The sequence below is a fragment of the Macrotis lagotis genome, chromosome X, assembly GCF_037893015.1.
Source record: "Macrotis lagotis isolate mMagLag1 chromosome X, bilby.v1.9.chrom.fasta, whole genome shotgun sequence".
In the NCBI taxonomy this organism is placed as follows: Eukaryota; Metazoa; Chordata; class Mammalia; order Peramelemorphia; family Peramelidae; genus Macrotis; species Macrotis lagotis.
The window spans coordinates 406,842,358-406,856,854 of NC_133666.1; the positions used below are offsets into that span (position 1 = coordinate 406,842,358).

Below are 14,497 nucleotides of genomic sequence, written 5' to 3' on the forward strand. Positions count from 1 at the left end.
CTCCAGAATGTGGGTCCTACCCCACTGTACCACCCAACTACCTCACTATTGGCATGCCCCTCTTCTAGCCTTCAAAATTCAGACTTACCAAAATGCTATTGATGAGTCATTGGAGTAGGATTTTAATAGTTTCCTTAAAATTTAGCCTCAATTATCTGCATGGCAAATGTACTACTGTTACCTCATGCTTCATAATTCTATGTATATTTCTATTGTTTGACTCCATTATTTAATTTGATTTTTTAGGAGAATTCTTATTGATACTGGTGAACCATCAATTCCAGATTACATCAACTGTTTAAAACAAGCTCTGACTGAATTTAACACTTCAATCCAAGAAATTATAGTAACTCACTGGCACCAGGATCATATTGGAGGCATATCAGACATATGTAATAGCATCAATACAGGTAAACAGAAAATGTTCATTAATCCTTATAGGGAAACTATGGTTTTAAAGTCCTTATTTTAGATATGGAATGCTAAGTAAACTATTAAAGTATTTGACTTTTCTTGTTTGCACATTACTTCTAGGTACAATTTAATATTTATATGTCTTAGGGGTGGCTAGGTGGTGTAGTGGATAAAGCACCAGCCTTGGAGTCAGGAATACCTGGGTTCAAATCCAGTCTCAGACACTTAATAATTACCTAGCTGTGTGGCCTTGGGCAAGCCACTTAACCCCATCTGCCTTGCAAAAAGAAAAAAAAGAAAAAATATTTATATGTCTTGTAAGAATTATTCTTGTGTTAATAGAAAAAGAAGAGAAAAAAAATAATACTTACTACTTCAGATAGCCTGTCCTCCCTGACTGCTTGCCAAAAGGAAAAGATACTTTTCCACTTAGCATAAGCTAAAGATTTATCAACTTGTTGCTCAACCTCTCCAAATTTACATAAGCTGCTCCTTGGACTATAGGAATACAGTCTATTACCAGACCTCAGGTCTGGTAATAGACTGTATTCCTATAGCAGGGGAGAACCTACCAGAGCTTGTATTCCACTAAACATGGACTTTGTGAACTCAGTGTCTTTTCATGACATAATGTTATCTCATAATAGTACATTACTGAAAAAGTCATACTATTCCTAGAATAATCTTGAAGTTTGATCTGAGCTTTAATGGAAGAATCCAATGATTAGCACTTTTGGGGTAGTCATTCAACCAGCTACAAATCCATCTCCCTTTTCCACCATTTGGCCCATTTGGTCATCTTATCCACAAAGCTATCATAAAAAAATTTTGTCATCTGTTTTGCTGTTTTTTACTATCCATTAAATAATAAATAATGGAATGTATCCAGGAATAAATGTTAAATTCTATGCCTTTAGTTTTCCTATTTTTAAAAATCAGAATATTGATGAGTCTTCAGTCTTCTAGAACTACTCCAGTTCTCCACAGTTCCTCAGAAATTACAAATAGCAGTTCTAAATTACAACTGAAGCTCTCTCTTTTTTTTTTTTTACCTGGGCTGTGTCCATTTCTCATGTAATGCAGCCAAGACATTCAACAAGCATTTATTAAGTCTTTACACTCTGTTAGAAAATTTTTTTTTAGGTTTTTACAAGGCAAATGGGGTTAAGTGGCTTGCCCAAGGCCACACAGCTAGGTGGTAATTAAGTGTCTGAGACCGGATTTGAACCCAGGTACTCCTGACTCCAAGGCCGGTGCTTTATCCACTACGCCACCTAGCCGCCCCTCTGTTAGAAATTTTGCTAAGCACCATGGATACAAAGAAAAGCAAAAAAGTCATTCCTGGCCTTGAGGAGTATAGAATCTAAAGGGGGAAATCACATACGTATAACTGGATCCATACAGAACATATACAGTTAGATGGAAAATGAATGTATTAGGAATTAGAGGAACTAGAAAAGGCCTTCTTTAGTAGGTATGCTTTGAACTCAGTCTTGAAGGAAGCCAGAGAAAACAAGAGGGAAGGAGAAGGGGCAGAGAATTTGAGGCATGGATGATACTGAGTTTTTAAAAGGCTCAGAGACAAGAGATAAGAGTAACATGTTCAACTGCAAGTAGAATAGTGTAGTTGGATTAGTGGAGGATAATAAAGTATTAAAAGACTAGAAAGGTAGGAGGGGTCAGGTAAAGACTATATTTAGGGGCAGTGAATAGAGCATTGGTCCTGGAGTCAGAAGACCCAAATTCAAATCCAGCCTCAGACCCTTGATACATAACTTAGTTGTGTGACCTTGAGCAAGTCACTTCACCCCATTGCCTTGCTTAATAAAAAGGGATAATTGTTAATACATATATGTGTGAGTTTATATGTGTGTGTGTGTATGCATGTATAAATATATTTAAATGTTATCCTGGAGAAAATAGAACTACTAGAGTGCACGAAGCAGGGAGTGATTTGGTCAAACCAACATTTTAGTAAAATCACATTGGAGCAAAGTAGATAATGAATTGAAATGGGGAGAGACCTGAAGCACGTAGATCAATTTAAAGTTTATTCAAGTAATACAGGTAAGAAACAATAAAGACCTAAACTGGGACTATATGAGTAGAGAGAATAGGATTATACAAGGAGATACTGTAAAATTAGAAACAAAATGTGGCCACAGATTAGACGTGTGTGGTGAGTGAGGAGAAGAGTGAAGCTTAGAAGACAGCAATGACATTGAAAGCCCAGATGATTAGGAAGATAGTGGTATTATAAGAGGAAAGTATGAACAGGGGTAAGTTTTGGGGAGAAAAGAAAAAAACTGATAAGTACAGTACAGTAATAATATTGGTTTGGATCCCCAAGGATGAGTGTTTCTCAGGCCCCCTAGACTTATTTGCTACACAATTTTCATCTATGGATGCTGTCTGTCCTTCCTTTGAACACTTTGAAATCTTCTTTAAAAAAGTACGTCTCAGACTATGCCTAGCTTTTTCTTCTCTTTAATAAATTGAGATAATATGGCCATTTCCACCTCAGCAATTAGCTCTTCATTATTATTATTATTATTAAGAAGTCAGAGTAGGATTTTCCTTTCTATATTTCTATATATATATTTTTAAATGAATAATTAAATTATCAAGTTATTAGTAGATGTCTGAATAATTGAGGGTTCCCATCTCTTTTTATATCATGTCTCTTTTGTCAGGTTCATTATTTTCTTTCCAAACTCCTCATCTGTTTTCTCTTGTCTGTAGTGTACTTCAGGGATAAAAGTCACTAAAGCTTCTTCTCTCCTTGATTTCACCTCAGGATTCTCTATTCTGTTTTCTAGATTTTCTCACATGAGTCTACCTTCTTAATATATGACTGTTACATCATTCCTTACCCTTTCTTGTTTGTTTTGAATCAGGTTATATTCAGTGAGGGCCATAGTCTAGTCATCACCTCAGTAATACCTGCAAAGGTACTAATGCTTCCTGACATTAGGAGCTCAAGTTCATCTTGCTTGTCGACCTAAATTTTGGCTCATTTCTAAGATTTTTTTGTCTCCAGTAACTTTTCAGATAACCTGAACTGTTAGTGTTTCTGCACTGTAACTGTTTTATTTGCTATCTACTTTGCTGAAGATGCAAAGGTAGTTTTCTTACTCTTCCAGTTTAAAACCCTTTTAGTTATATTTGAAAAGTATCAGAAAATGCATTCTTAACAGCTATTGTTAGTTATAGTCTGACCAAGAGATCTCATATTCCTATGTAGTTGAAATCTCAGACACCATCTTCATAGCCTCCATTCGCTTCCTAATTTAGGTTTTTTCCCATATCTATTTTCTTCCAAGGGCAAATGTATGCATGTGGGGGGGGGCCAAAGAAACTGTTTTTATGGCTTTTACTTTCTTCCCCAAGACCTGATAAATCTTTTTTCATTGCTTTTTTATGCCCATATGAATCACCATAAGTGGTTAGTAGCCAGGTCTTGGAGGTTCTTCATTCCTTCATTTTTCATTCTTCATTCCTGGAGCATACATACCCCAAAGAGAATGTAGCCTTTCAATTGTTATTAAATCAACAAGTATTCTCTTAGAAAGGAATTGCCTATCACTAGCACAATTCTCTTTTTTCCTAACTCTTGTTACATAGCCTATTCCTAATGACTTCTGTGATTCTTTATCATTTGTTTGGTGGCGCACAACAAACCACTTCTGCCTCAAAGCCCTTTAGCTTCAAATTTAGGTTCAAATTCTTTTTTAGCTTCAAGTGTATAGTACTCCTTCCCACTTTCTTTTTGATAACCACTTGCTCTCCAACCTTAGCAGCTCAGGTTTACTTCTGCCATTTCAGTTCCTCTATCTTTTGTTTCTTCCTTCCCCCCACCCCCCACTGAAGTCCTTCAAGATATCTTCTTCACCTGTGCCTTCCTATAAGCTATTACTTTAGATCAGAACATTATCATCTCATACCTAAGTTTCTGTATTAGTCAACTTTCTGATATCCCTGCCTCCAAGTTCTCTCTTCTTTAATATATTCTGTATTCTGCAATCAGATTAACTTCCTAAAATATCGCATTCTACATATTCTTTCATTCAAGCATCATGGTGCCATGGAAAGATCACTAACCTTGGAGTCATGAAACCAAGTTCCAAAGCCTAGCTCTACCTCTATATAATTTACTACCAAATATCTGATCCTAGACAAGTCGTTTTACATCTTTAGAATTCAGCTTCCTCATCCAAAAAATTAGATGAAACTACTTGACCCCTTAAAATTCTTCTACCTCTAGATCTCTGATCCTATGATCAGATGTATGTATGTATGTATATATAAGTTTCAAATGATTCTGCCATTCAAAGATCTCCAATACTGGCTCCATTCTGTGTCTTATATTCTGCTATTCTCCAACACAAAATTTCTCCTTTGGACTAGCTAATCCCTTTAGTTTTTGCATATATCATGCTTGATTTTCAATTAATCAAATATTTATTAAACACTTATTATATACTGTGCATTTTACTAGACACCAATGTTAAAATGATGAAACAAGATAGTCTTCACATTAGTACACATCATACAAGAAAGATCCAAATAGAGTGAAGAGGAAGGAGGGCACTTGTTGCTAGGGAGATCAAGGAAGGTTTTTTCCTTCTTTTTTTTAATTCAGTTTTATTTTTAGTTTCAAATTCTTTTCTTCCTATCCTCTCCTCGCCCCCATCCATCCCAGATATATAGATATAGATATAGACACATATATAACTAGTTATGCAAAGTAAATTCCTGCATTATCCATATCCAAAAAAACTGAAAGAGAAGGAATTGTGCTTCAATTTGTATTCTTGAGACCAGATCTCTCTCCTTCCAGAGATAGCATGTCTCATCATGGGTCCTTTGGAATTGTGATGATAATTTCCTAAGACTTTCAAAGCTGATATCTTATTGTTGTAAATGTAAATTGTTCTTCTCTTTGTACTCACTTCACAACATTTCATGTAAGACTTTTCTGAAATCATCCTCTTCATCATTCATACAGCATGCTTCCTTCACATTCATGTTAATATGTTACATATATATAATATAAAACATAACTTGTTATATAATATATATGTATGTATGTATATATATATATATATATATATATATATATACATATATATATATATATATAATACGTAACTTGTTAGCTATTTCCCAGTTGTTGGACCTTCCCTCAGTTTCTAGATCTTTACCCCTACAAAAAGAACTGTCAGAAATATTTTTGTATAAATGGGTTCTTTGCTTATTTTTTTGGTCTGTTCTTTGGGTTATAGGCATAGTAGCAGACTCACTGGGTCAAAGAGTATGCACAGTTTTTAGCTTTTGGAGCATAATTCCAGATTGCTTGTCACAATGATTGAACTAGTTCATAGCTCTACCAATAGTGCATTAGTATATATGTTTTCCTGCAGAGCTTCCAATATATCATTTACCTTTTTTTCATCTTAGCCATTCTGATGGATATAAGGTAGAACATTATTAGTGACTTAGAACATTTTCTCATATGACTATTGATAGTTTGGATTGCTTCCTCTGAAAATTGCTTATTCATATCCTTTGGCCATTTATCATTTGGGGAATGACTCTTTTTCATGTAAACTTGATTCACTTCCCTAAATATCTGGAAATAATACCTTTAACTGAGAGTTTTGCTCCAAATATTTTCCCCAGTTTCTTATTTTTTCTAATTTTTAACTGTATTAATTTTGATTGTACAAAATCTTGTTAATTTTATCTAATTAAAATTATCCATTTTACCTTCTGTAAATCTCTATTTCTTGTTTTGAATTCTTTGCCTTTCCAAAGTTCTAATAGGTAATTTCTTATATGTTCCACTGATTTTCTTATAATACCTCCCTTTATGTCTCAATCACATACCTATTTTAAGCTTACCTTGAAGATGATATGAGATGTTGGCCTATATCTGGTTTCTGCCAAAGTTCTTTTCTGTTTGCCTAATGATTTTTGTTGAATAGTGGGTTCCTGCTTCAATAGTTGGTGAACTTTGGGTTTATCAGAAACTAAGTTACTGAACTCATTTTTTCTGTATTTTTCCACTAATCAATCTCTCTATATCTTACCATACCAAGTTGTTTTGATGATTATAGATTTGTAGTATAATTCAAGATATGCTACTGATTCTCCTGCCCTCTCTTTTGTCATTCCCCCCCCCACTTTCCCTTGCTATTCTTGACTTTTTGTTACTCTAGATGAATTTTATTGTTTTTCCATAAAGTAATTCTTTAGTAGTGGTGGCACTAAATACATAAATTGATTTAAATAGTATTATCATTTGTATCATAATGGTTCAGCCTACCCCTGATCAGTTTTTTTATCTGTTTATATGAAGAGTATTCATGTGTCTTTGCCAATAGACTATCTAAAGTATTTCATGCTGACTAAATACATGACAATTTTTAATGGAATTAATCATTCTGTCTCTTCCAACTTGTTTTTTTTTGTTGGTAATATATAGAAATACAGATGGTTTGTATGGGTTTATTTTATTTCCTTCAACTTTGTAAGTTGTTAGTTTTTTCAGTTAGTTTTTAGTTAACTCTCTAGGGTTCTCTAAACCATTATATCATTTGCAAAAAGATAAATTTTGTTTCCTCTTTGCCTTAGTTTATTCCTTCCATCATTTATTTTTTTGTATTATTGCTATCATTTTAGTGCATCATTGAATAGTAAATATAATAATAGATACCCTTACTTCATTTCTGATTTCACTGGAAGTACTTTGAGCTTATCCTTATTATAGAAAATGCTAACTCCTGATTTTAGACAAATATAATTCATCATTTTTTAAGCAAAGCTTCATTTATTCCTATGCTTTTTGGTGTTTTTAACAGAAAGGGATAACATATTTTGTCAAAAAGTTTTTCCGTATACATTCAAATAATCATATGAATTTTTTGTTGGTTTTATTTTAATTCTATGTGTATTTTTGTTCATTTTTTCTTATCTTTCTTTTATAATTTATTTGGAGCATTATTTTCTTTTTAAATTTTAAATTCCAGATTCTCTCATTCCCTTACCCATTTACTGAGAGGGCAAGCAAAATGATATCAGTTATATATGTGAAAACATAGAATATATTTCTATATTATTCATATCTCAAAAGCTAAAGCAAGAAAATTATGCTTCAATTTTAACTCAAAGTTTATCAATTCTCTCTCTTGAGATAGCATTTTTCATCATAAATTCTTTAGGATTATCTTAAATCATTGTATTGATCAGAATAGCTAAATTTTTAACATTCAGTTATCATTACAATATTTCTATTACTGACACAATATCTCAGTTCTTCTCACTTCAGTTTGTATCAGTTCATGTAGTTCTTGCCATGTTTTGTATTCTTAAGGAACCCCTCTTCATCATTTCTTATAGCATAGTAGTACTCCATCACAGTCATATGCCACAATTTGTTTAGCCATTCCTCAACTGATGAACATCCCCTCGATTTCCAATTCATTGTCTTTGCAAAAAGAGGTATTATATTTTTTGTACTTATAAGTCCTTTAACTTTCGCTTTGATGTCTTTGGGAATACAGACCTATTAGTGGTAGTATTAGGTCAAAGGTCATGTGCAGCTTTATAGCCCTTTTGGACATAGTTCCAAATTGTTTTCTAAAATGGTTAGACTACTTCTATATGTCTCTTTCAATTCCCATGTAAGTAGAATTTTATTGAATTCTATTTTTTAATCAATTGCACTATACTCTTCTGATTCCTAGGTAAGTTTATCCTATTTATATTCACTGTTATGATTGTTAACTGTGTTTCTGTGCCAACTATTCTTTTTATACTTATGTATCACTTTTTCCCCGGGTCCCCCCCATAAGAATTTGTTTTTATTCTGAATAATGTCTCCCTTAATCTGATCTCCCTTTGATTCCACCCTTTCCCCTTAATCTTATTTTTCCTACTTGCCTAATGGATGTGTTTCTGTATCCATGTTTATATGTGTATTTCCTATTTTTAACCAGTTTTATCCAAGTAAGATCCAAATGTCATCTTCTCCCTCTCCCCACCTTTGTTTCATAAACTCCTTTTTACACACACCATTTATGTAAGATAAAAACTCATTTCTCACTTATGTTTACTATCTCTTTTGACTCCTTCATATGTCACATTTTCTACTCAGTTCTGGTCTTTTCACCAGGAATTTTTAGAAAGCCTCTATTTTGTTAATATTCAATTTTTCCCCCTATAGGATTAAAACTCAATTTTGATAGATAGGTTATTCTTGGTTGTAAGTCTAGATTCTTTGCCTTCTAGAATCTCATTCCAGGTTTTTCCACTTACTTAAACTATGGTGGCTGCTAAATCTTTGTGATCCTGTTTTCTGTGGAACTTGAATACTTTCTGGCTGTTTACGGGATTTTCTTCTTGACCTAGGAGCTCCTAGGAATTTTCTTTTGGGATCTCTTTCAGGATATGACTGGTGGATTCTTTCAATTTCTATTTTTTGCCCTTTAGTGCTAAGGTATCTGAACAGTTTTATTTATGGTTTCTTGAAATGTGATTTCTAGGCCTTTCTTTGTCAGTTGTTTATCCAATGGGATATTTCAAATTTTCTTATAGTTTTTCATAATTCTGACTTTATTTTTACTTGATGTCTCATGGAATCATTAGCTTTTTGGCCAATTTTCTGCAGTTTTCTTCAATAAGATTTTGTATTTCTTTTTCATATCTTTCTTCCCTAGCCCTAGCCCTTCTCTCTTTTCTCCATTCTTTCTCTACTATTCTCACTTGGTTTTTAAATCATCATTTAGGTCCTTCTTGTTGGACTTGTGCCCAAGCTGTATTTGCTTGTAAATTTGTTATTGTTATTTCCTTCTTTTTTATGTCTTGAGCTTTTCTATTACCATAATAGCTCTTTATGGTCTTAATCTTTTTTTGTTTGCTCATTCATCCAGCCTAGTTTTTGTCTTTGGACTTTGTTTCTGCTGGGCTTTGCACAGCTCTTGGGGGGGAGGGGGAGCGATATCTGTCTTGAGCTTCTGTCCTTTTACAAACTTTTTCTGCCTTCAGAACTCTGACTGGGAACTTATAACACTTTAGTACTTACAAAGTGATGTTTTCTGGGGAGAGGTTCTATTCACTGCCCTCTTGGTCTGAGTTCTACGAATACTTAGCCCAGGTTTGGATCTGTTAGCTTGTTTCTAGTTGGAAATTTCAGCCAATTACTTCTTGACTCAACCACTATTAGCCTACTAGTAGTGTCTGGAGGTTTAGAGTGACTGAATTACCAACTTCTCTTTGCTCAAGGATGCTGAGTCCCACATTATCAGAGACATATTTACCATACGCTTCTAGGTACTTGTTCTGTGGATAGTCATAGACAGGGCCAAAACTCACAACCCATCCTCCTGCCCTGGATCAACAACCTAGTATCATGTGGTATGCAGCAAAAGTGATATAGAGGCCTTTTTTTCTGGGTCTGTCTTACTTACTTGGAATGTAAGGAAGTAGATTTTTCCTTCTGGTTGTGGCAAGTTGTCACTGTTGTTTGATATTCTTCATTCTCAAAGAAGAACATGACATGGTAAGTGATGCCATGACATGCAGGTGAACTGGATTTGAGTGAGGGGGGTGCTGTGCTAAGTCACAAGTCTCACTTTTTCTATCAGAGTCATCTGGGTCCAGTGACCAGATATGAGTCAGGATGACTAGAGATGGCCCTGGATGTGAGATAGTCAGGATTAAATGACTTGTTCAAGGTCACACAACTAATAACAGTCAAGTATCTGAGCTGGAGTGGCCTGACCCAGGGCTAGTGCTCTACCCTGCATACCTAGCTGCCCTTAATTAATTGCAAGTATCACCACTATGAATGCCTTTTAAAGTACATAATTTTGAAATTTTTTTATTGTATTTCATGACCAGGCACTGAGTATTGCATTAAAAAGCTTCCACGCAACCCCTTCAAAGAAGAAGTTATAGGAAATAACAAGCAAAAATATGTTTATCTGAAAGACGGAGATGTAATTAATACAGAAGGAGCCACTCTCAGGTAAATACTTGACTGCTTTAGGACAGCTTAAACCTTATCAAAACTGATTTCTATCCACCTATTTTAGTGCTGATCTACAATTGTAAAATCTGTTGAGGAGAAAAATAAAGATGAATTAATAGGTGCTCATGCATTTGCCTAGGGTTCCTCTCTCTCTCTTTCTTCTGGTTCAATATCCTTTTAGCTATGTGAATAACAAAATGTAGTCTAATACGTTCTTCAAAGGAATTATGCATGGGTTTCTTATAATGATTTTCTTAATGTAATAATTTTGATTCTTTTGTTTCTCACATGAAGTTGTCATGTACTAATTATGAATTAAAAATAGACATTACTTTGTTGAGAGGGCAGGATATAGGGCGGATATAGGGCAGTTAAGGCTGAGCCTAACATGGTACCTGTATCTTGACAGTATCCATGAATTCAGGTCCTGGTCATCAGTTTTGCAGTTTCAAAAACTCACTGTAGTGGTCAGGTCACAGCACAACTTAGTTTAGGTTAACCAAACTCACAATCAATAAGATGATATGACCTGAACTTTTTATTAATTTTCATTTAAAAATAAAGCTACCAACTAGACTGGAATATTGGTATAGGATGAGTTATGCATTTATTTCCCAGTAGGAAGGTCTGCCTAGGGAAACCAAATCAATATCAGAATGTTACTTCCTAAACATAGAATCAAAGAAGCAGACATAAGCACTCATGAAACACAGTAGTTTCAGACTTTCTCATGAAGGAGCAAGCAGTCCTACACAGATCAGTAGCTCCCAAGAGCATTCATTATACAACAGTATAACAACTTTTCTAAAGACAACACTCAGTAATCAAGGAAAGATTAAATCATGCTTTGTGTATTCTAAGAAGGTAGGGGGAGTATTTAATAATTTAGCACAAAGCAAGAAAAAAAACCATGCTCAAGATTTGAGGGATGGGGCAGCTAGGTGGCACAGTGGATAAAGCACCAGCCCTGGAGTCAGGAGGAACTAAGTTCAAATCCAGCCGCAGACATTTAATAATTACCTAGCTGTGTGACCTTAAACAAGTCACTTAACATCACTGCCTTGCCAAAAAAAAATTTAGGGATAACTGAAGAAATTTTCATACATTAATCAAGTTTTATTGCAGCATAAGGACTGTCAAATATAATAAATTCAGAGAAACATGAAAAAAAGTAAACTTGATATTCTAATACATTTCACCTCTAATTCCTGGTCTCTCCTACAAAGGGGACAAACTATGTAAAGGTGAAGCATTGGAGATAAAATACTATGTGGAAAATAACAATAAACGAATTTGGCTGGAATATACAGTGCAAAGAGAAATAAAGCAGTCTCATTTAGACTTTAGTTTACATTTTAGTTTTTTTGGTAGTAATACTTTATTTTTGATAATAATACTTTATATTCATTTGATTTTTTTCTTCTAAAATGCTTTATTTGTATTTTTTAAACAACTCAGGCACTTCTCAATACCTCCTATAGAAAACTCCCTCATCAAAAGACAGCTAAACAAAACAAGGCTGTCAAAATCTACTGCACTTAACTGTAGATGCAAAATTAGACATATGTAATCTGGCACCTTCCTCTGTCTAAGGGTAAAAGTGTATTTCAGTAGCTCCTTTAGAAATAGAATTAGTCTTTGCATTTAATCTAAATTTAAACAAAATTTTATTCATATCTTTTGTTTAAAATTCCCCTGTTCCTTCTCCTGCTGTCTCTCAGAAAACCATATGATATAACAAGGAATTTTAGAAAATACATGAAAAAATCAGAAAATATGTGAGGTGTTTCCACACCTGTAGCCACTCCCTTCCCCCACCCCACTTTACAAAATTGTTTAAAGAATTGTCTTCCTATGTCTCTTCGGGGTCAAGTTTGTTCTTCATAATTTTACAACATTCAGTTTCAATTGATTTGTGACTGTTGTTTCATTTTACATTGTCATGGTTATATATTGTTTTCTTATAGTTCATATATTTTCATCTAAATTTTATATCTTTTCATGCTAGTCTTACGTTCATTATATTCATTATTTCATACAGTATCAATAAATCCATTACATTTATTAAATAACTATGATGTACTAGATAGTGCTAAGAACTATGGATACAATTAATAAAAAAAGAAAGACAATCCTTCACCTAAAGAAGCTTACAATCTAAAGGGAAGAGACAATATACAAAATGGGGAAAGAGATGGAGAGGGGTGGGAGTTTCCTTGGCAATCTGGTAGACAAAAGTAACTGCTTCATTGAGTTCTCCTTTGTCTCTAATTAAGGAGACTATAAAGGAATTTAGCCTACCACTGCAGTTAGCCTGCCACTGAATAATCAAAATGACTAGATACAATCTTATTTCCACAGGAAGCATTTAAACAATCTCAAAGAAATTATGAAAAAATATATATATCTGAAATATTCTCATATAACTTCAAGTATTTTTAAGGAAACCCTACAGTTGATTAAACCAGACTGAGGAAATATTTATCATTCCTCATGAATCAGTCTTCAATTTCTACTTTTTTCAACTGATACCTCAGGGTTATCCTGTGCCAAATTTGTAAAGCAGAAAATTTGATTCACATATATTTACATAAATTCTGGGGGGAAAATTATTATTTCAAACTACCTTGGCATCTTTGTATTATTTTTCATCTTTAACATATCACACTTAAATATAGAATTTTTTAAACCATCTTACAAAGGGCATGATTTTTAGCATTTAAACAAAAAAGAAAATTCCAAATCATTTCAGTTTTTTAAAAGGCTTTAGGTTCTGGCAACAGCCTTTAAGATCTTTATAATGTAGTTTTATTTGCTCATCAGTAAATAAAGTTCCCAGAAAAGTTGTCTAACCAAATAACCTTTGTCATTGGGAGGTAGTACCTCAGGCCAAGTTTACCACCATCACCTCAAGTAAAGTCTTGTTCCAGGTAAGCATCCTAGCATTAAGGTAACCTGGTATTCTTGAACTGCTACCAAAGAAGCATAAGCTTTGACTGATCCTGTCAAGGTGGAAAGGCTTCAAACATGAACCCAACAATGAATTATGTATTTCCAGTCCAGAAACCAACCAAGTTAAGTTGACCACTAGGTAATGGTTATTTATTCAGCCACAGCAATTCATAAAGACTTAAGATGTGGCAAGATTGTATAATATAATTTTATCATTTTCCCTCCTATTGTATGAAGGAGAATATATGATATAGTAGAGTACTTGCTGACTTAGAGTCAGGAAGACCCAAATTTGAATCCACCGTCAGACATTCACAAGTTCTGAGACCTGAACAAATCTCTTAACCTCTAAGGGCCTCAGTTTCCTTGTCTGTAAAAATCAAGAAGGTCTCTTCCAACTTTAAATATATGGCCCTATGTGCACAAAACAATGCAAAGTATAGAAAGAATTGAGAAAAGGAAAATACTCCTGGTGGGAGCAGCTGGACCTTGAAGAGAGGAGATTTCAATGAAGGGTACAGTTTGAGCAGCAACTCAGATGAAGGAAATTTTGACTATGTTTAGGGAACATCAACCTATCTAATTTGATTGGAGTGTAGAATAAATAAGTCCTTCCTTGTTTTTTATGTTTATGGAAGTTGGTATTTATTTGGTAAACAAGAAGGAGTAAATGGTTTTTTTTTAAAGCAGCACAGAAACATAATAAAACTTGGAAACATTTGGTTGCAATATACAGGATAGATTATAGTACAGTAAACTGGAGAGAGCCTAAGAGACCACTATAATAATTCAAGTGAGAAGGAATAATGAATTGCCCTCATGCTGGTGGTTGTGGAAATGGAGAGAGTTCAGATGAACAAAGATTCAAGTACTTACTAAGTATAAGACACATATGCTAAGCTCTAGAGATACAAAAACCAAACCAAAAAGAACCCACCTACCTACCTACTAATAAGATATGACATATATACTAATCAGTATCCAGAGTAGAACTGCTATAGAACATAGTGATATTTTACATATTTCAGATGAGGTCCAAAAGGAGGAAATAGCATGAAAGCAGAGAACACTTATCTAGAAATATTCAAGAAGAGAATG

At 34.0% G+C, this 14,497-nt stretch overlaps 1 protein-coding gene across 1 annotated transcript in view; it reads left to right on the top strand.

Annotated features, from left to right (window-relative positions):
* The window catches only part of LACTB2 (lactamase beta 2), a 42,906-nt gene that overhangs the window by 4,890 nt on the left and 23,519 nt on the right, over positions 1-14,497 (top strand). The window contains exons 2-3 of the mRNA XM_074206818.1: positions 247-410; positions 10,318-10,444. Of these exons, the coding sequence (XP_074062919.1) occupies positions 247-410; positions 10,318-10,444 (291 nt within the window). The remainder of the gene's footprint in view (positions 1-246; positions 411-10,317; positions 10,445-14,497) is intronic.